We start from the raw sequence: 19,618 nt of genomic DNA, 5'->3' as shown, positions 1-19,618 counted from the left end.
CAGAGAAAATACCCCTATCTCCTCCACAGACGTTCTAGAATTTCCAGATCTTCTAAGGTTTCACACTTAGGCAAGAAAAATAAAATAGGGGGTACCTGGCGCCACAGCAGTAATTGTGACAGAGATCTAGCGATCCTAATGGACAGGTCACTTAAATAGGAGCCCGCCATGTGCTGCAGCTGCCAAAAAAGCTCATACAATCCTACCCTGCATCAACAGAAGGATAGAGTCAAGATCACGTCAAGTGTTAGTACTACTTTATGCAGTCTTGGTAAGACCCAACGTGGAGTACTGCAGCCAGTTTTGGTCACCACGGTACATAAATAATTTTGAGAGCCTAGAAAGAGCACAGAGAGGCCCAACCATGATACTAATAGCTTTGGAGGATAAACTATTACGATGAACAGTTACAGGAACTGAAGAGAAGGACGAGGGTAACAATATTTGAAGGGCTGTCACATAGGAGAGAGGGTCAACCTATTCTGCAAAGCGCCTGAAGGCAGGACAAGAAGCAACCGATGGAAACTAATTAAGGAGAGAAGCAACCTAGAACCAAGGAGAAATTTCCTGGCTGTGAGAACAATTAATCAGTGGAACAACCTGCCTCCAGAAGTTGTGGGTGGCCAAGTTTTTAAGAAGAGATTGGACAACCGTTTGTATAAAATGGTACAGGGTTTCCTGCCTGAGCAGGGGTTGGACTAGAAGATCTCCAAGGCCCCTTCCAGCTCTGTTTTTCTGAATGGTGCACGGTCTCCTGCCCGAGCAGGAGGATGGACTAGAAGATCTCCAAGGTCCCTTTCACCTCTGTTATTCTGTATGCTCTAGAGAGCCATGGGGTTTCTCACATTGGAGAAACCAGGGCATGGGCTTAACAAATACCAGTTTTCAAAGTCAGAGAGAAGCATCTTGGCAGCATCTACCTCCAATGGAACAGAGTCCCAAATTTAGCTTGGCAAGCGGGGGGGGGGGGTGTTAGGGGAAAATGACATAAGAAGGAGACTTCCCCCCCCCCCTACTGATGGAAGAGTGGATCAAGTCTCCCGCTAGGCTTTGCTATTAGGGCGATCAGAGACCATTTCCCCAGACAAAGAATGCAAAGCATTAACGGTAATTGCAGCTGGCTTAAAGGTCAAAATCCTCCAGACGGGCAGGACTTGCAAAGATGGTTAATAGAGAGTGGGAGACAGATAAAGCTCAGACAATAAAGAATCATGAAAGCCAGGGATGACAAGGTGAGTGAAAGATGGACGTCATCACAAAGGAGCTTTGGAGGGAGAAGCAGCCCAGGAAGAATAAGAGAGAGAGAGAAAGAGAGAGAGACGAAAAGAAAATGGAGAACTTCATAAGGTCTTCTAATAGAAGGAGAACAGGAGGGTCATTATGGGCAATTTGGTGCCGTTCCTGGAGGCCCTTGGCCGGCTTTGTCTCACAAAGAGCTGTGATGAGTGAGGAAGATGGTTTCACCGCCAGCCTTATTGCAAAATCACAAAGGCACCCGGAACGGCGGCTCACCTCCGCTGGGCAAGACACAACTGGGTCAGGGGAGACTTTCCAGGGGTTACGAACCCCTTAACAGATGCAAACCGAGCCTTCGCGGTTCCTCTCCGGCGAGCATCTCAGGAAGGTACCAAGGGTTGTGGGACACTGTGTAGAGGTACGCAAAGATTCAAATATTGGGCCCATCTTGGGTCAAAAAAGGAGGGGGTGACCATCAATTTCAGCTGATGTGTCACCCTAAATGGGTTTAGCCGGTCCCACTTGGTCCAGGCAAAGAGGCTAGCTGTGGCCCCTGGCTGTCAAGAAATTTTGACTGGTGGGATTGAGGAGGAGGGCTTTTTCTGCTGTGGCCCCTGGAACAAGCTGGTGTTGGAGGTGAGATCTGCTTCCACCCTCCTGGCCTTCGGAAAGAATCTTCTGGAAGGGAGAGGAAGACGGAGAGAAGGGAAGGGAAGGGAAGAGGAGGGGAGGGAGGGAGGGAGGAAGGAAGTCTGGGAATGGAGCTGGCATTCTCTGCCCATCCTACCTGTGGATGAAATTCTTCTTCTCCAGGTACTCCATGGCAGAGGAAATCTGGGTGGCCATGTAGAGAAGCACAACCGCGTTCACCTCTTGCCGGCTGCAATCCCGCAAGAAGTCCAGCAAATTCCCGTAGGTCATGAACTCGGTGATGATATAGAACGGGGGCTCCCTCGTGCAGACCCCTGCCAAGCAAGGCGGACAGGAGTCAGCCAGGACAGAAGCTCAAAGGGAAGCCTGACCGACCTCAAAAGCTGAGCGCGAGAAGGGCCCAAAGCCAGGCCTTCCCAGATAAGACACCGAAGCTTCGGGCCCTCCGTAGATGAAAGCCACCTCAGAAGAATTAATTAAAGACCTTGCTCTGCTTTTTTATTTTTTTTTTTACTTTCCCTCCTTTTTAGTCATCCACTGCCAGCCCGTCAAAGAGCTGAAACGTCTCGATGTGAAGCTACGGTGCAGTAAACGGCTCCTTTGCTCCTTCGCCTTCCCGGTGCCAGGCAAGGGTCTCCGGTGTGCGCGGCCATGCTCGGGATTTATGTCACTTACCCAGTAATTGCACCAAATTGGGGTGCTTGATTTCTTTCATGACAGCGGCTTCTTTCAAGAATTCTTCTACCTCCATGGTGTCCTCCTGTGACGAGAACAGAGGGGGAAAGAAGGAATCAGGCCTAAAGGCTGGTTGCTGGCGAAAGAAAGCTATGCTCAGCACAATCAGTAGAATACCTTCCTTCCTTCCTTCCTTCCTTCCTTCCTTCCTTCCTTCCTTCCTTCCCTCCTTCCTTCCTGAAAGAGACTAGCCCAAAGTTACCCAGACAGCTTTCATGCTTAAGGTAGGACTAGAACTCACCATCTCCCGTTGATTGGTTCAAAGTCACCCAGTTGCCTTTCCTGCCTAAGGCAGGACTAGAACTCCCAGTCTCCTGGTGATTGTCTCCAGGTCACCCAGCTGGCTTTCGTGCCTAAGGCAGGACTAGAACTCACCGTCTCCTGGTGATTGGCCCAAAGTCACCCAGCAGCCTTTCAGAACTAGAATTCACGGTCTCCTGCTTTCTAGCCTGGTCCCTTAACGCCTAGATCAAACTGGCTCTCTATGTTTCTCTTGAAATTTCTCCACCCTTCTTAAAGTTGCCCTGCCCACTTCGCTTCTGCCCCTGTCCCAATTCTTTGCCCATCTCCGATCCTAATGAGATTCCTGACCCTGAAGTAACCAGGATGAGAAGAAAGGACAGATCATAGGATGGAATCCTTGCCAATCAAAACAGCTTTTCCCTTTAATTTTGTTCTCCCAAGGATAACATGGAAAACTTGAAAGAACATGTGATGCACTTGCAAAGGGATTGTTGGGGTGGAAATAACTCCCCTTCCCCAATATTCACTCAATTCACATCGGTGAAAACCCTTTTTTTTTCCTCCTTTCCTTTTTTCCAGAAATTTCATTATCGAGATTGTTTTTCTTGTTTTAGGCCTGAAGTGCAAAGATGCAGGGGAAGTGCAAAGACACAGCCAAGCAAGAAACACCAGTAAAATCAATCCAATTTCGCAAGAAACGCACAAACACCACCAATTTTCCCTCTGCCCTGTTTTCTCCAGCCCCCTAATCATCTTGGTTGCTCTTCTCTGGACTCTTTCCAGAGTCTCAGCATATTTTATGTATCGTGGTGACCAAAACTGGATGCAGAATTCCACTTTCAGGAGAGGCATGAAATTTTCAACAAAATAAAAACACAGATCTGTGCAATAAAATCTGTGAAATTAGAAATTAATTGGGGGGGGGGAATAAACAGTAATCTTTGAAAATAAAACTCACCATTACACACACACCCAAGCATTTCTCTACTATCTTGGGTTTTTCTGCACATTTCCATTTACTCCAGCAGACAAAAAACTGCATTGATATAACATACAATAGGAAAAGAGCAGAACTGTGGGAGGGCAGCTCAGAGTCTTAAAAGGACTATTGATTTGAAAATATAAGACAATCAGACCCACAGCCTATTTATTCCAGGCTAAGTAGCACTCTTATTAGTTTACCAATGAGTTTGAAAACGTTGCATGCAACATTGAACTGCAGTACCCCACTTTGGATCAAATAACCCAGCAATTCATAATTTGATCCTCGAAGCACTGTAGAATCTTCGTTAATTCTTTTTCCCCTGCAATGAAGCTATCTAATCCTTCATGAGGGCCTTTCCTGGTGATGGCCATTACTCCAGAGCATGCAGTTGTAAAAGGGAGAAAGGAAGGAAGGAAGGAAGGAAGGAAGGAAGGAAGGAAGGAAGGAAGGAAGGAGGGTAGACAAACAAGTATCCTGGTATCACTGGCTATGTTACAGAGGATCAGTAAGGGAGCATATTTCAATCTTAGTAAAATTCAGATGTGTGGACTTCATTTCCCAGAATTCCTTGGCTTCCATAGCCAGTGATGAGAATCCTGGGAGTTGAAATACACCAATATGGACGTAGCCAAGGTTGGCAACCCTGGCCAACCTTGGCTGGGTTTATACCACATTCTGTTCATTTTACCAAATCTAGAGCGGCTTGACTCCCACATAAACCTAAGCCATAAATTATGGTTTATAAAAGCATGTTGACCCAAACCCAACCCAACCATCATTTGGCTTTCCTCAGGGTGTGAACCAAGCCACAATGATGTTGAAACAAACAGAGTCAACTCACAAAAAAACAGAGACTGGAAGAAAAATGGAAAAAGAAGAGCTAAGGATCTAGGTATTAGGAGGAAAAATTAAAATATGGACGAGATCTGGAATGGGGAAACTGAGGCAACCAACAAAATCAACATCGTTCCCAATTGCAAGGAAGAAGGAAAGTCGCCATCTTGATCTAAAAATTACAAGACTTCCTTCCTTCCTTCCTTCCTTCCTTCCTTCCTTCCTTCCTTCCTTCCTTCCTTCCTTCCCTGGATCCAGACTACAGTCCTCAACTTACAACCATTTGTTTAGTGACCATTCATAGCACTGAAAAAAGTGACTTATGACCGGTTCTCACACTTATGACCGCTGATACATCCCCCCCTGCAAAGATTCCTATGCAGAAAACCGAGCGAGAACAGCTCTTCCAACACATCCCCGTGCTTCTGCTCTCTCTATGTGTGTGGGTGTGTGTGTGTTGGAGTGTGCTTGTTGTGTGTGTGTCTGGGCAAGCATCCCACGCTAATTGAAGTCTTATTTAAGGGCATCACCGAGCTAAATGTTGCGAGGAGGAGTATTGAACAGGGCAGTGCCAGCCATCATTTATCTCTCTGCAGAAACTACTTTGTCAAACCAGCTCTCTGTGGCTCCCAGCAACTCCGAAAACAGGATAATAAATAGTCTGCACAGGAAAATAATTAAGCACCAGCCGAAGTCCAGTCGGAACTGCAGAGGTGGCTTCCTTCCCACTGTTAGCTCAGCTCGGAGAGCACCCTTGCTGGTGGAGGCAGTCCAAAGGAGACTGTCCAAGCCATTTTCAACAATTTCCTCCGCCCTTCTCATGAAGAAAAATTATAGTTCTCAAGAGCTTAAGTGGGTCTCCCCCTGCTGGCTTCTGAGTAGGGAGACGAGGGGACTGGAAAGGCTTCCGTGCTTTCTTGACTCCAAAGACCCAGCCATAATCTTGAACGTCAAAAGGCTAAATTGACAGGTTTAAGAAAAGTGTGTACAGGGACATTCTGTCACTAAGTAAGAAGGTGATAAGACCTGAAGGAGCAGGTTGGGGGGCAGTTCCTCCTGGAGAACACATATGGAGTGGCTAAGCATTGACACCAACTTGGTAGCGTGTAATCCATCAATGGGTCAATGCAAAGAGGGAGCTCCCTTTGAGGAGTCCATAATGTTGGGAAATCTGGAAAGAAAGAGAAGAAGAAGACAACCAACAGCAAGTGGTTGGACTTCATTACAATGGAGATAGGGGCAGAGCTGGAAGACCAGGATGAAGACCGATCCTCCTGGAGAAGATTTATCTATGTGTCCCTAATAGTCCATAGCAACCTGACATAATCAATCAATGGATCAATGCAAAGACTCAGCTCACTTTGAGAAGTCCATCATGCTAGGAAAGGTGGAAGGAAAGAGGAGAAGAGGATGAGAGACTCAGAGGAGACACAGTTACAGGGCTGATGGGGGCATCATTGGAAGACCTGAAGGACCAGGCTGGGGACAGATCTTCATGGAGAAAACCTATGGCTGGATGGCCCATAATCAGTCGTCATCATGGACAAACTAGATGGTTGCTAAGAGTTGACATTGGATCAATGATACCTGATCAGTCAATGAATCAATGAGAAGATGGAGAACAAGACGATGACCAGGTGGATGGACTCAGTTACAGTGGTGATAGGGGCATTGTTGGAAGACCTGAAGGACCAAGTTGGGGACAGATTCTTGTAGAAAAAATTATCTGTGTGGTCTCTAGGAGTCAACACTGACCTGATGGTAGTCAATCAAGCCATCACTTTCTATCTGGCAAGCCATATAAGCCCATACAACCCATACAAGGCAAGACAAGAAACAATGGATGGAAACTAACCAAGGAGAGAACCAATCTAGAAACAAAGAGGAATTTCCTAACAGTTAGAACAATTGATCAGGAGAAGGGTTTGCCTTCAGATGTTGGGGGTGCTCCATCATTGGAGGCTTTCAGAAAGAGACTGGACAGCAGGGTCTCCTGCAGAGCAGGGAGTTGGACTAGAAGACCTCCAAGGTTCCTTCCATCTCTGTTATTCTGTGTTCTAGGTCTCAGATATGTTCTAATGCTGGGATGGATGGAGGAGAACAGAAGAAGACAACCAGCAAGAAGGTGGAGGGACTCAGTTGCAATAGGGATGTGGCTACCATAGGGAGACTTGAAAGAACAGACTAGGGATAAGAGATTCTCCGGGAAAAAATTCTATGTTTTTACTCACTAGGAGTTGAAAATTGCTTGCTGGCATTATAATCAATCAATCAAAAGTGACAGGGGAGAGGGAAAATGTGAAAAGATGAGTTATCTAAGAGTTAGATAGCTGGGTGCCAGAGGGAAAGCAAGACTGCCTTGAAAAACAAGAACCCGGTGTAACATTTTACGGGCTCATTTTTTTTTTCCAGGGACAATTCAGCAAACTCGATAAGTCAACAGCGGCCCAGGAAATCTGGTTCCATCCCCACAACTGGGCACCTTTCAGCTTCTACATCAGAATAATCACTTGGGCTTCTTGATATATTGTGCGTGAAGATGCAGGGAAGACAGATATTGAAATAAAGTGGTTTTTAAAGCCATTTTTGCTCTATCACCAGTCACCCTTTTCTTGGGGAAAATAGATGCTTTCCTAGAGGCGCAGCTTCCGGGGAAGAGATAAAAAGCTGTGATGATGAATGCAACGCTTGTCTTTCGTGCTCAGGGGAGAACTGGAGGCAATTTGGAGTAATAAAGAGATTGGCCAGATTTAATGCCATGAAACCAACTGTAGTCCTCAACTCCAGTCAGCCCAAAATTTCTGTTGCTAGGCGACGGTTAAGGGAGTGTTGTTGTCCCATTGCCACAGTTGTTAAGTGGATCGCTGCAGTGGTTAAGTTAGTAACAGGTTGTTAAGTGAATCTGGCCTCCCCACTGTCAGAAGGTCGCAAAACGGGATCGCCTGACCCCTTTTTTTTATCCCTGCGTAGGAGCAAAACTCTCCATTGTTGAGTTGGCCCTTCTTCTAGCATTAGCCAAGATTCCCGGTTAATAACACTAGGTGGCGCGATTTCCCCACCGTTAATTTCAAACGGATTTAGGGTTAAGGTTTGGATGGGGCCTCCTGTGTGGGGGGGTGTTCTTGTACTTAGAATGGCTTAGAATAGAGCTGGAAGGGACCTTGGAGGTCTTCTAGTCCAGCCCCCCACTCGAACAGGAGAATCTATACCAGGGATGTCAAACTGCCGGCCTGCAGAGCCGCGCCCGCCCCATTGCCGGCAATGGCAAAAAAGCTCCGATACGTTGCGCGACGTCATGTGACATCGCGAGTTTGACATGTCTGATCTACACCATTTCTGATTTCTTTTTAAACTTAATCGGCTTCATTTGGGGGAAGATCCAAATTCTCTCACGTCCCTTCCTTCCTGTTACCATTTTTAAAACAGGAAAGAAGGAAGGATTTGGATCTTCCCAAAATTTAAGTGAAAAAGGAAATCAGAAATAAATTCACAAGAACAAGAAGCCACCACCCTGAGGTCCCATCCAAAACCTTAATCCTAAATCCATTCGAAACTAAAAGTCAGCTACTGACTTCACAACTGCAGGATTCGCTGAACAACTGGGGCCAAACTCAGTTAAAGACTGTCTGGCTTGGCAATGGGAAATCTGAGCTCAATTGTGGTTTGTAGGTCAAGGAAAACCTGTGTTCTCCAAAACATTTTGATGGGTTGAATAAGCTCAGATATTCCTCTTTTAGTTCATTCAGTGTTTTCTGCAGCAACGCAATTCCCAGCTGATGGGAGGAGCTGCTCCTGCTTTCCAAGTGCAAAATCTCTCTCTCTTTTTTTTTTTATTGATCATATTTTGTGGTTGCTCACACCCACGACCCAGACCAGAGTATGAAAGTATAAAATAAAAAAGAACCCAGCCATTAAAAACAGCTTGAGATCCATAATTCACGAGACAGGTTTCTAAAAATTGCCTAAAGAAAGGGGCTAGGAGGTATTCAAAGCCTGTTCGAAAAGGAAGCGAAAAGCTATTATGCAAAATAACGATGATGATAATAATAATAATAAGCGACATCTTTTAATCCATTAATTTCAGCCTCTCCTAAAGGTCTGGTCGTTTATAAAGGCTTGGCGGGGATCGAATGCAACTGAGGATTTAAATTGAAGACTTGCCCCTCTTACCTTGAGGGTCTTTACCGCCACGGTGAGATTGTACTTCTTCCAGACGCCTTCGTACACCTCTCCGTATTGCCCACCCCCCAGTTTGTGCTTCATGGTAATGTCCGTCCGTTCGATCTCCCACTTGTCGTAGTTGGGGGACACGCCGTAAATGGTGGGCTTGTTCCTCTTTGGAGCAGGATAATGGAGAGTGATGATCAGGCCATCAGCCACGGTCGAGTGGTGGTGGACCAGCTCAGCCAACGTGTTGAAGCGGCTTTCTGAAGAGACGTAAAGCTAGAGAGAAGCACAGAGAAAGGTCTTCTGAAGTTACGCTTCTACGTGAAGGTGGGGGTGACCATGATTGAGCCACAAAATTTCTGTTGCTATGCGAGACGGAGGTTAGGCTTGGAGGTCCTCCAGGAGAGCCTGTCCCAAGTCAGATCCTCCAAGTCTTCTAGTGAAGCAGTGTTTATTTCCCCTTGTGTTGTCACTGCCTTCTTCTGGACACGTCCTCAGCCCTGGGATCTCCCGGTGGTCTCCCTTCCAGCTACCAATGAGGTCAGCCCACGGGTAGCTTTCCCAGAATCCGCCAAGATCAGGCAGCTCCTAGGCAGGTTCCCACTTATAAATAAATACAGGCCCCTCTTTGCAACCAGAAGGAATGGCTGCTCTGTTATACTATGATTAATTCAAGGCAGTCGAAACGATTATCAGTGGCCAGAAACTGCAGCCGGGCAAAAACAAATTATTCATCCATACACTTGTAGCGGCAGGCTCCCTGTCGTGACAAAAATCACTCTGAGAGATGAGGCACAAAAAAAAAAAAACCAGAAACGAAGAAAGAAAGAAAGAAAGAAAGAAAGAGAGAGAGAGAGAGAGAGAGAGAGAGAGAGAGAGGAGGAAATTTACATCCCACGGTCATCAGCCATGTTTCTTTCCTACATGAAAGTCATCTTAGAAGTAGTTACAATTCTTAGGGGGGGTTACTAAAAATAGTCCTTGACTTACGACTGTTTATTTAGGGACCGTTTTAAATTGCAAGGAAGGGAACTACGATCAGTTCTCACGCTTACGACCGTTGCAACATCCCCAGGGTCACGTGTACCAAAATTTGGGCCCTTGGCAACTGGCATGTGTTTAGGAAGGCTGCCAAACCTTCCAATAAGCCGATGGGCAAGCTGGATTCACTTAACGGCTATGTGATCTGCTTAACATCCACAGCAAAGAAAGGTCACAGGATGAGACGCTTCACAATGGTATCCCTCAGCAACAGAAGTTCTGGTCCCACTCGCGGGGGTTAAGCGGAGGACTGTCTACCTACAGCTCCTTCCTCTACAGCTTTTCGATAGGAGCAATTGAAAAAAAAAATGACAATTTGACCTCGTTTCAAATTCCTCCTCTGTTTTCTGCACCCTCCTGATCCTTTTGCAGCGGCTGCCTCCCGCCCCGATTCCCCAGCCTCCCAAAACAGCTCTATTTTCAGCACTTGCAGTTATTAACTTGCCCGATTAAATTAATAACGGCACGATCGGGGAAGATGCTTCGGGAGTGACAGCAAAGAGCTCCACCTGATTTCTCCCAACAAATCCCAACAGGGCCCAAGATACGATATCTATTTCATCAAACAACTTAATATTGTTTCGTACTGCAGGGACCATGATAATGGGGCCAACAAGAATCTAATTCCGCACAGTTTCCAGGATGGTTATTTTATTAAAAACAGAAAACCTCCAGCTGATAAGACTCTGACAAGGAGCCGGCGGATGTGGGTGCTAATGAATTCTCATCGCCGTTATCTCTTCTTGAAAATTCTGATTAAAACAACTGGGGTAAGAAAAGGAGCATTACTCTTTTCCACAAAAATTCTCCCCAGCCGTTTCCATCGAGCAAGGATGGACTGTCCTCTAGTGGAAAGAGAGCAGAAAGAAGCAGCAGGTGCTCCTTTGAGCAAAATTACACAAGGTGCAGGTGGTGGGACTCACAGCCATTAGAGACGGTCCTCGACATACAACGGTTCATTTAGTGATCGTTCAAAGTTACCGTCTTTTTGTGACCATTTTTCATGCTTACGACCGTTGCGGCGTCCCCCAGGATGACGTGATCAAAATTCAGACTCTTGGCAACTGACTCGTATTTATGATGGTCGCAGCTTCCTATGGTCACTTAACAACTGTGTGGCTAGCTTAACAACTGCAGCGATTCACAACTGTGGCAAGGTAGGTCGTAAAACGGGGCAAAAGCCACTTCACCTGCTCAGCAACAGACATTCTGGGCTCAAAATAACCTGTAGAGAGTTTGGGTTGATTTTATTCTACAAAAATAAGATCTGGAGATGCCTCCATCTGAAGCGTCCCAAACACACCAAGCTGGTCACTCACTGTGTGCTTGTGGAGGGTCAACGTCAACGGCACTCACCTTCCCATCCGAGGCGGTGTTGATCCGGTAGTGGTAGACCCTCCCCTCGTATCTCAAAGATATGGACCGCTGGCCAGGACTGCTCTCGCTTTCCCGTACCAGAAAGCTGCCATTGATCCCACTGCTCAGCAGATACTCCGCCGCGTTGCGGGACACCGGTCCCTGGTACCACGAGTGCTTTTCCAAGCTGTTCACGGGGGTGATGTAGTTGCTGGGGACCCAGCCTTGCCCGTTCTTCGTCTGGGCTTCGCACCATTCTCCATTGTGGTTGTAACCCAAGACTCGAAGTTTTTCCCCTGTGGGTAAAGAAAAAAAAACCAATCACAACTCTGAGAATTGTTGAATGCTACTTGGGAGCAAGTGGTTCACAGGCAGAGATTAAAACACAGCAAAAGAAGGGGACATTTGCAGTTCAGTCCTGGGTGTTCTCTGAACTTGAGGGTTTTCTTCCAGGCGTTTCATGACCCAACTAGACAACATCATCAGGGCTAGTGAGTGTGGCTTGCTCCGTATTTATATACAGTAGCTGTGAACTGGGCTGTTGAAGTGGAATTCCTTCCCCCAAATGCCACCCTTTTCTTCCTTCCCTTCTTCCTTCTGCTTTCCATTTTGAGGACTTACCTTTAGTGATGCTGAGTGTGTTGTCCCCGCTGGCTACGAAATCGTACAAGGCCACAAAAAGATTCGGATCATTTTCACCCGGAGCACAAAGGAGATTTTCCTTGGAATTCCAGCGGGCGGCTTCGCTCAGACTCTGCGGCTCGAACTCGGAGGCCACGGGCCGTTGAAGCGCTTCTGGTGGGAAGGGAAGGGAAAGAAGAGAAAGAAAGGAGGAGAGTTCATTTTCTCGTTTGAGGATCTGGAAAAAGCACAGCTGAGGAAGGAACCACGAAAGAAGGAAACGCTTTGCAACCGAGAAGTGAATGGGTCTACTGTGAGGCCTGCACAATGCCACAACTGCAGGACACTCAGTTCCCTTCAGGTGAACTCTCTTGCATTCAGTTCGAGGGGACAGGATGGGATTCCCTGGAACAAAGAGGGATTATTGGAGAATATGGTTCCATGCTGTCTAAATTCAACCCAGCATTTACAGTCTGAATTGCAGAGATCTGTATAAATACTTCACTGAAAAGAAAAGAAAAAAAGGGGCGGGGGAACTGTTATCACAGCCTCTTTTGGCTTGGTTTGGCTTTTGGTAACTTCAACATTTCTTCTCATAGACATTTTCTCTTTCTCTCTCTCCTTCTCTCTCTCTTTTTCCTCTCTCTCTCCTTTGCTTTTTCTCAATTCACCAAAACTGGAGGCACAATTACTAAGACTTTGTAGGGTTTACAATGGTGAGAAATGGTGGGAAAGGAACTCAGAATCACTCCATCCTGATTGCAGTAGGTATACGTTGAAGCAAAGATGGGCTTTGACTGATTTTGACCCGTATGTTGGCTTTTTTTTTTTTAAGTAGTTTATATTTCACTGTTTGGTGTACAGAGTCTCCCTCCCCCCCCCCTTTTAATCCATAATCAGCCCCACTTCAGGTAAAAGGAGCTGAACATTTAAAAAATAAATTCATAAAAGGGAAACTCTTTCATGTCTGCTCGGGTTCTAAGGCAGGAACTTAAGCATTTGTTCAACAAAGACTTCGGCTTTTCTGGCACAGCAACATCCGTGTGTTTATAAACAGGGAATCACCGTTGGGGCAGTGCAAATTGTTTCCAACTGTTTGCAAAGTGAGAGGTTTTTGATCCGGTTTCCCCCCACCCCACCCAACTCTTCAATGTTATGGAGGAACCACTAAGCAAGTTTGTTTTCTCTTTTCTTTCAGAGACCATCCACCTGGTTCCTTTTTCAGGGTTTAGCAGGAGCTGTTGGGACTTTTTTTTCTGCACGGGGAGGGGTGACGCATAATGCAAGTGAGGGGAGAGAGTTCGGGCTTTGCCAACTGGCCAGGTTGCGCTGCCAAAATCTTTCCTTCTTCCGGCCACTTAAGATAATATTTACCAGGTGGAATCAAGTGGAAAAAAGAATACAAACCAAGATTGGTGGAAACCACAAAAGGAGAGCTTGGTTAAGTGCCCTGGATTGGTATCTTTGGAGCTAAGCCAAGTCCTTTTTAGAAAGAAAGAAAGAAAGAAAGAAAGAAAGAAAGAAAGAAAGAAAGAAAGAAAGAAAGAAAGAAAGAAAGAAAGAAAGAAAGGGAAATATTGGCTCACCCAAGACACTAGCTTAAAAGCAGTTGGATGAAATCAATGGGAGTTGCTTTTAGGAAGCACGGCATTAACTAAACAAAAAAAATAAGGAGGTTAGAGGGATAACTTGCAGGGGTGTGTGTGTGTGTGTGTGTGTGTGTGTGTGTGTGTGTGAGAGAGAGAGAGAGAGAGAGAGAGAGAGAGAGAGAGAGAGAGAGAGAGAGAGAGAGAGAGAGAGAGAGATTCATTTTTAAAGGAGGATTGAGACGAGCTGAGGAAGGGTCAAAGAAGAGCAGGTCAGCTGGGATGGCCTTGAGGTCCCACAAGGGAAGACAGAGGAAACTGAGCGTGTTAAGCCAGCAAAGAAATGGGTGGAGATAGGATAACACCCTTCAGATGCCTAAAGAGGAAAAGTAGAAAATGGCTTAAATGTGCTCTCCACCCTCTCTGAGTTCAGGAGGTGGAAACACAATCTTAAATTACGAGTTGGTGGATTCATAATTTGTCAGGGTAAAAAATGAGAGTTCTTCAACAGTAGAACGAACTTTGGACGGATTCGGAGATTCCCTTTTTGTTGATTGTGTTCAGGTGCACAATGTAAAATAAAAGAATTGAAAGGGACCTTGGAGGTCTTCTAGTCCAACCCCCTGCTCAAGCAGGAGACCCTATACCATTCATTCCAAGCAAGTGGTTGTCCAGTTTGTTCTTAAAAACCTCCAATGATGAAGCACCCACAACTTCTCGAGGCAAGCCATTCCACTGGTTGGTTGTTCTCACCGTTAGGAAGTTTCTCCTTAATTCTAGGTTGCTTCCAATTAGTTTCCATTCATTGCTTCTTGCCTTGCCTTCTGGTGCTTTGGGAAATAGTTTGACCCCCACATCTTGGTGGCAGTCCCACTACAAAAGTGAAACAGATGCTGATGGCCTTCAAACAACCAGGAGATGGAGGCTATGGGAGATAACACCAATCCAAAGACTGCAGATCTGTTGGAAACCTTCTTGAATCTAATAAATATTTGTAGCTCAGGGCTGAAATGAGGGGTCATTGGTTCTCTCTGACCTTGGTTGTTTTCTTGCAGATGTTTCATTTTCCAAACTAGGTGCCATCATCAGCACCGGTAATGAAACGTCTGCAAGAAAACAACCAAGCTAAGAGAACACCAAGGATCTTCTTGAATCCATATGGAATCCCTAAATGAGATCTTAAGCAGGCTTCATGACTACATCAAAAATCAGATGCATTTAGTTCCTTCAGAAGACCAACATGCCTGTTGAAAGGAGTTAAGCGACCCACTCGGTCCACGTTCAAGGTCTAAGTGTATCAAACCCCAGATCCAAAATAGGAAACGTGATCCTTCTTCGTCCACTCAACCTTTTTTGGCAATCGCTAACCACAACAGAAAGTCGAATTTCCTGCTGTTTTATGATGATGGAAACCCAGCTCCTGGCTCTGGATAAGCACCAGGATTCCTCTGTGTACCTCCAGACCATCATTCCTGGCTTCCAAAATCAACAAAGGAAGGCAATGACTCTCGAGTAGAGTTTCTCAACCTTGGCAACTTGGAAGACGTGTGGACTGAGGAATTCTGGGAGTTGAAATCCATACCCCGTCAAGCTGCCAAGGTTGGAAAACCCTGCTCCACCTTTCTCCCTGGTATTGTTACACAGTCTCTGCCTCTTGACATTGGCCAAGTTGTGGAGATCTACAAACCAGGAAACTTCTCATAAATTAGCTACTAAGATTCAGCCTGGTAAGCGAGAGATTTGTTAAGTGGGTTTTGTCCCATTTTTACAAACTTTCTTGCCACAGCTGTTAAACGAATTGCTGCGGCGGTTTAGTTAGTAACCTGGTTGTAGTAACCCAGAATCTGGGTTCCCCCTTGACTTTGCTCGTCAGAAGTTGCAAAAGGGGATCGTGTGATCCCCCGGGACACTATAACCGTCATAAATATGAGTCAGTAACCAAGCGTCTGAATCTTGATCACGTGACCATGAGGATGCTGCAACAGTTGTAAATGTGAAAAAGAGTTCCTTTTTCCAGCGCCGCTGAACAGGACTACCTGGAGCTTGTGCTGGCCTTACCAGCAGGTGTGGCAATTCTCACTGCCGCTGGGTCTATCTAATCTAACAAAGAGAAGGATCAGAGGTGATTCCTCGGTGGCATGAATTGAGTATGGCCAGTCTGGAGAACAGACGGACTAGGGGTGACATGATAGCAGTCTTTCAATATTTGAGGGGCTGCCACAAAGAAGAGGAGAGGGTCAAGCTATTCTCCAAAGCCCCTGAAGGCAGGACAAGAAGCGACGGATGGAAACTCATCAAGGAGAGAAGCAACCTGGAACTAAGGAGAAACTTCCTGACCGTGAGAACAATTAACCAGTGGAACAACCTGCCTCCAGAGGTTGTGGCTGCTCCATCATTGGAGGTTTTTAAGAAAAGATTGGACAACCCTTTGTCTGGAATGGCACAGGGTCTCCTGCTTGAACAGGGGGGTGGATTAGAAGATCTCCAAGCGCCCTTCCAGCTCTGTTCTGACTGATTCCTAAAAAAATGGGCTGATTTTTCCAGTTTGGAGGGTTTTAAGGAACAAAATTAGTCCTTTAAGGCATCTGTTCTACCTTTAGAGGCCCCCACCTCAAACATCTAAAGCCAAAAGGGTTCAGTCCTTGAAGGTCATTATTTACAATCCTGCTTCTTAAGGCCCCCCAGGCAGACAGAGAATTTTAATAAAGCCTCCAGTCCCCAAAGGTCCTTCTGAGCCGATTGTGACTTAATCAAGAAACAATTGTGTTATATGAAGACCTGGCAGATATTGGAAGACAGCCGTCTTCTAACATTTGAGGGGCTGCCACAGAGAAGACGGGGGCAAATTGATTATCCAAAGCACCTGAAGGCAGGGCATTTTTTTCAAACTTTTTGGCTTTGGGGGAGGGTTTTTTTTGGCCATCTTTTGACACTCAAGCAACCACAGAGCTGACTGGTGGGAGAAAAATCACGTGCCCCTGTTTCTGCTTTCAAAACTGACAGGCCGAGAGGGAAAAAATAAAAATCTTGGCCGTCCTGATGTTTAAATTTGAGTGGAGTCCAGAACTCCTGACTAATCCACCGTTGAAATCCTGGAAAAACAAAAGTTATTAAGTACAATACCACGGGAAAGGGGAGGGGGGAAATTTCTCCTCAATTTGGAAAATACAGATGGTTGCCTGCTGCAAAAAAGGAGCAGAGTCACGATGCGATGAAGGGACTTCAGCAAGTCTGAGCGGAAAATATGTGATGAGCTAGAACAAAGATCTAATGGGCAACATTCCCCAGAAATGCCATAATTAATAGGATTAATCCCCCCCCCGTTTGCAAGGCAAATGTTTTCCTCATTCTCAACATGGACTGGGAGTTCACCCACCTAAATCCTAAATCTGCACAGATGGAAATCCGAAGGGAATATTAAATTTAGCATGGAAATATAGGAAACTAAAAGCAGTCATGGTCACAAACGAATTCTCCCTCCCTCCCCCCCCAAAAAGCCTTTTTTGGCCAGAATCATCGCCTTTTTCTTCCCGAGAGATGGAACTGTGTTTAAAAATTCTTCTTGGAAAATTCAAGTGATTTCATCCTTCTTTTTTTTTAATCCACCAAAGGGATACCCAGAGGTGTACCTGAGGATTAGGTTTCTCTCAGCAAGTTTCCTCAATATTCTTTAACCATACATGGAAGAGAAAACAGGCGTCCTTCTGGTGTGGACTAGAAGTTAATAGAAATCACTTGGTTTGGCCAGTACCTTTTTCCCCTGTGGGAAGGAAGGAGGAGGAGGAGCAGGAGCAGGAGGAGGAGTTGTTGTTAAGGAGCAGGAGGAGAAAGAGAAGAAGGAGAAGATAAAGAAGGGGAGAAGGAGAGGGAGGGGGAAGGGGAAGGGACGAGGAAGAGGAGGACATGGAGAAGCAAGGATCCTCTCTCACTTGAGCATGGCATGAGGCTGACCAAGGGGAAACTGAGGCAGCCAAGATCCATTGCTTATTCCATTGCTCTGTTTTCTCCTGGAAAAGAAAAAAAGCAAAGGAAGGAAGGAAGGAAGGAAGGAAGGAAGGAAGGAAGGAAGGAAGGAAGGAAGGAAGAAGGGAGGGAAGCAAAGAAGGAAGGAAGGAAGGAAGGAAGGAAGGAAGGAAGGAAGGAAGGAAGGAAGGAAGAAGGGAGGGAAGCAAAGAAGGAAGGAAGGAAGGAAGGAAGGAAGGAAGGAAGGAAGGAAGGAAGGAAGGAAGGAAGGAAGGAACTTTGGGACAAGGACTTTGAAAGTTCCTAATTCAACCCCCTCCCAAAAGGAGCCATTCTTCTCCAGATAGTAATTTTATAGAAGGACTTCTACTCCAGACAGGGAGTAGTAGCTACAGGCCTACAGCAAAACAGAGGGGGAACAAACCCCCACCCTACTTTTCAACCAGGGCAGCTCTGGACTTACCTTCCAAATAGCAGCTGGAAGAGGAGGACAGCCCTTTTTTTGACTTGCAACCGACTAATTTCAGGCAAATCTCCAACATTTTCATTGGTTAGAGGAACACCTCCAGCCTGATTGCCCCCACGGACCCCCGCTTTCTTCCTCTTCTCCCTAAACTTCCAGGCCAAAAACCCCCTCTCTGCTTTTCTTTGCTTTTTAAACAAAAAAACAAATCCACTATAAATCCAGCCTTCTGAAAACCGTTAGCTCAACGCCGACCGTCCATTTCTGACACCGTCCATTGCGTCTCTCCCCAAAAGTTAGAAACTGCTTCTCCTTCACTTTACATTCTTCAGGCTTCCTTAAGCAGGTCCGGCAGAAAAGAGAGAAGTTGGCTTTCCCCCCAAAAAAAAGAAGACGAGGGAGGGAGGGAGGGGAAGATAGAGAACTGGAGGGAAACAGACTGAAGTTACATGGAGCAAAGGCTCCTAAATTTCCCCCATCCCTCCGTCCGTCCGTCTGTCTAGGGAGGCGCTGCAAAGTCTCTCCGATTTGCAAAGCTTGAGTTGCCAACAAAGGCCTTCCTTCATTTTCTGGCGTGACATCAGGAAGGCCTGGAACGCCCACAACACACACTTAACTCCTTAGAGTCATGATTTTGCGGAGAGCCAAAGGGTCAAGCGTGCAACTTCGGAGAGAAAGAAAGACTGTTGGGAAATTCCTAGCGGGAGAAAAACATCTCTGGATGCCCTCTGTCACCCTTCCGGATCTGCGGCGGCTGCACAAAGCCAAGTTTTATTTCAACAGGAAGTCAATCCATCAGAATAGAGCTGGAAGGGACCTTGGAGGTCTTCTAGTCCAACCCCTGCTCAAGCAGGAGATCCTATAGTACCATTTCAGATAGGTAGCTGTCCAGTCTTTTCTTAAAAACATCCAGTGTTGGAACATTCACGGCTTCTGGAGGGAAGCCCTTCCACTGATTAATTGTCCTCACTGTCAGGAAGTTTCTCCTTAGTTCCAGGTTGCTTCTCTCCTTGTTGGTTTCCATCCTGCCTTCTGGTCCTTTGGAGAATAATTTGACCCTCCCTTTGTGGCAGCCCCTCAAACATTGAAAGACTGCTATCATGTCACCCCTTCTTTTCTCTAGACTGGTCATAGCCAATTCCTGCAACCATTCTTCATGTGTTTTTGTCTCCAGGCCTTTAATCATTTTAATTGCTCTTCTTTGCACTTTTTCCAAAGTCTCAATATCTTTTTTTTTTTGTAATGTGGTGACCAAAACTGGATACGATATTCCAGGTGTGGCCTTACTAAAACGGTACTAACACGTCACGTGATTTTGATTCTATGACTCTGTTTATACAACCAAGCTTTGTTTGGCTGCTGCTGCTGCACACTGCTGGCTCATGTTTAAGTGATCCCAACGATGCTTTTTCCAAAAGGCAACTGGACTTTCTTGGCTGGTTTTTTTCCCCTTGAAAACGTTTCGTTTCTCATCTTAGAAACTTCTTCAGTTGAAGGGAAGGGAACAAGAAAGTCAATAATCAGGTGCTGTCACTTCATTTTCCAACAGACCTTCATAGTCTTTTTTCCCAGCTGACTTTTTCTTTGTTTCCAGAGAATTCAGGAAGGAAGAGTCACTTTGCACAGAACACCAGAACGAAGCAGCAGCGGCTATTTTATCTCACAATGGCAGGAAGGAATTCCTGTTTAGATAGCTGTCCAGCCATCTGATATCTATTGCTTTGTTTGTGCTGGATT

The 19,618-nt window shown here is 45.9% G+C and overlaps 1 protein-coding gene across 3 annotated transcripts in view; it reads right to left on the bottom strand.

Annotated features, from left to right (window-relative positions):
- The window catches only part of ABL1 (ABL proto-oncogene 1, non-receptor tyrosine kinase), a 44,142-nt gene that overhangs the window by 5,922 nt on the left and 18,602 nt on the right, over window positions 1-19,618 (bottom strand). Inside the window, exons 1-6 of one of the 3 annotated variants that reach the window (XM_039345164.1) lie at window positions 17,882-18,473; window positions 11,870-12,043; window positions 11,249-11,544; window positions 8,855-9,127; window positions 2,563-2,647; window positions 2,024-2,201 (exon numbers count right to left, since the gene is read on the bottom strand). In XM_039345164.1, the coding sequence (XP_039201098.1) occupies window positions 2,024-2,201; window positions 2,563-2,647; window positions 8,855-9,127; window positions 11,249-11,544; window positions 11,870-12,043; window positions 17,882-17,966 (1,091 nt within the window). In that variant the 5' untranslated portion in view covers window positions 17,967-18,473. Of the gene's footprint in view, window positions 1-2,023; window positions 2,202-2,562; window positions 2,648-8,854; window positions 9,128-11,248; window positions 11,545-11,869; window positions 12,044-17,881; window positions 18,474-19,618 lie in introns of those variants that run through there. The other 2 variants (XM_039345163.1, XM_039345162.1) reach the window with 2 other exon arrangements.

The sequence above is a fragment of the Crotalus tigris genome, unplaced genomic scaffold, assembly GCF_016545835.1.
Source record: "Crotalus tigris isolate CLP2741 ecotype Arizona unplaced genomic scaffold, ASM1654583v1 scf7180000017940.1788314, whole genome shotgun sequence".
Taxonomy (NCBI): domain Eukaryota; kingdom Metazoa; phylum Chordata; class Lepidosauria; order Squamata; family Viperidae; genus Crotalus; species Crotalus tigris.
The sequence above is the reverse complement of the archived record's forward strand: the minus strand, read 5'-3'. Positions and strand labels throughout refer to the sequence as shown.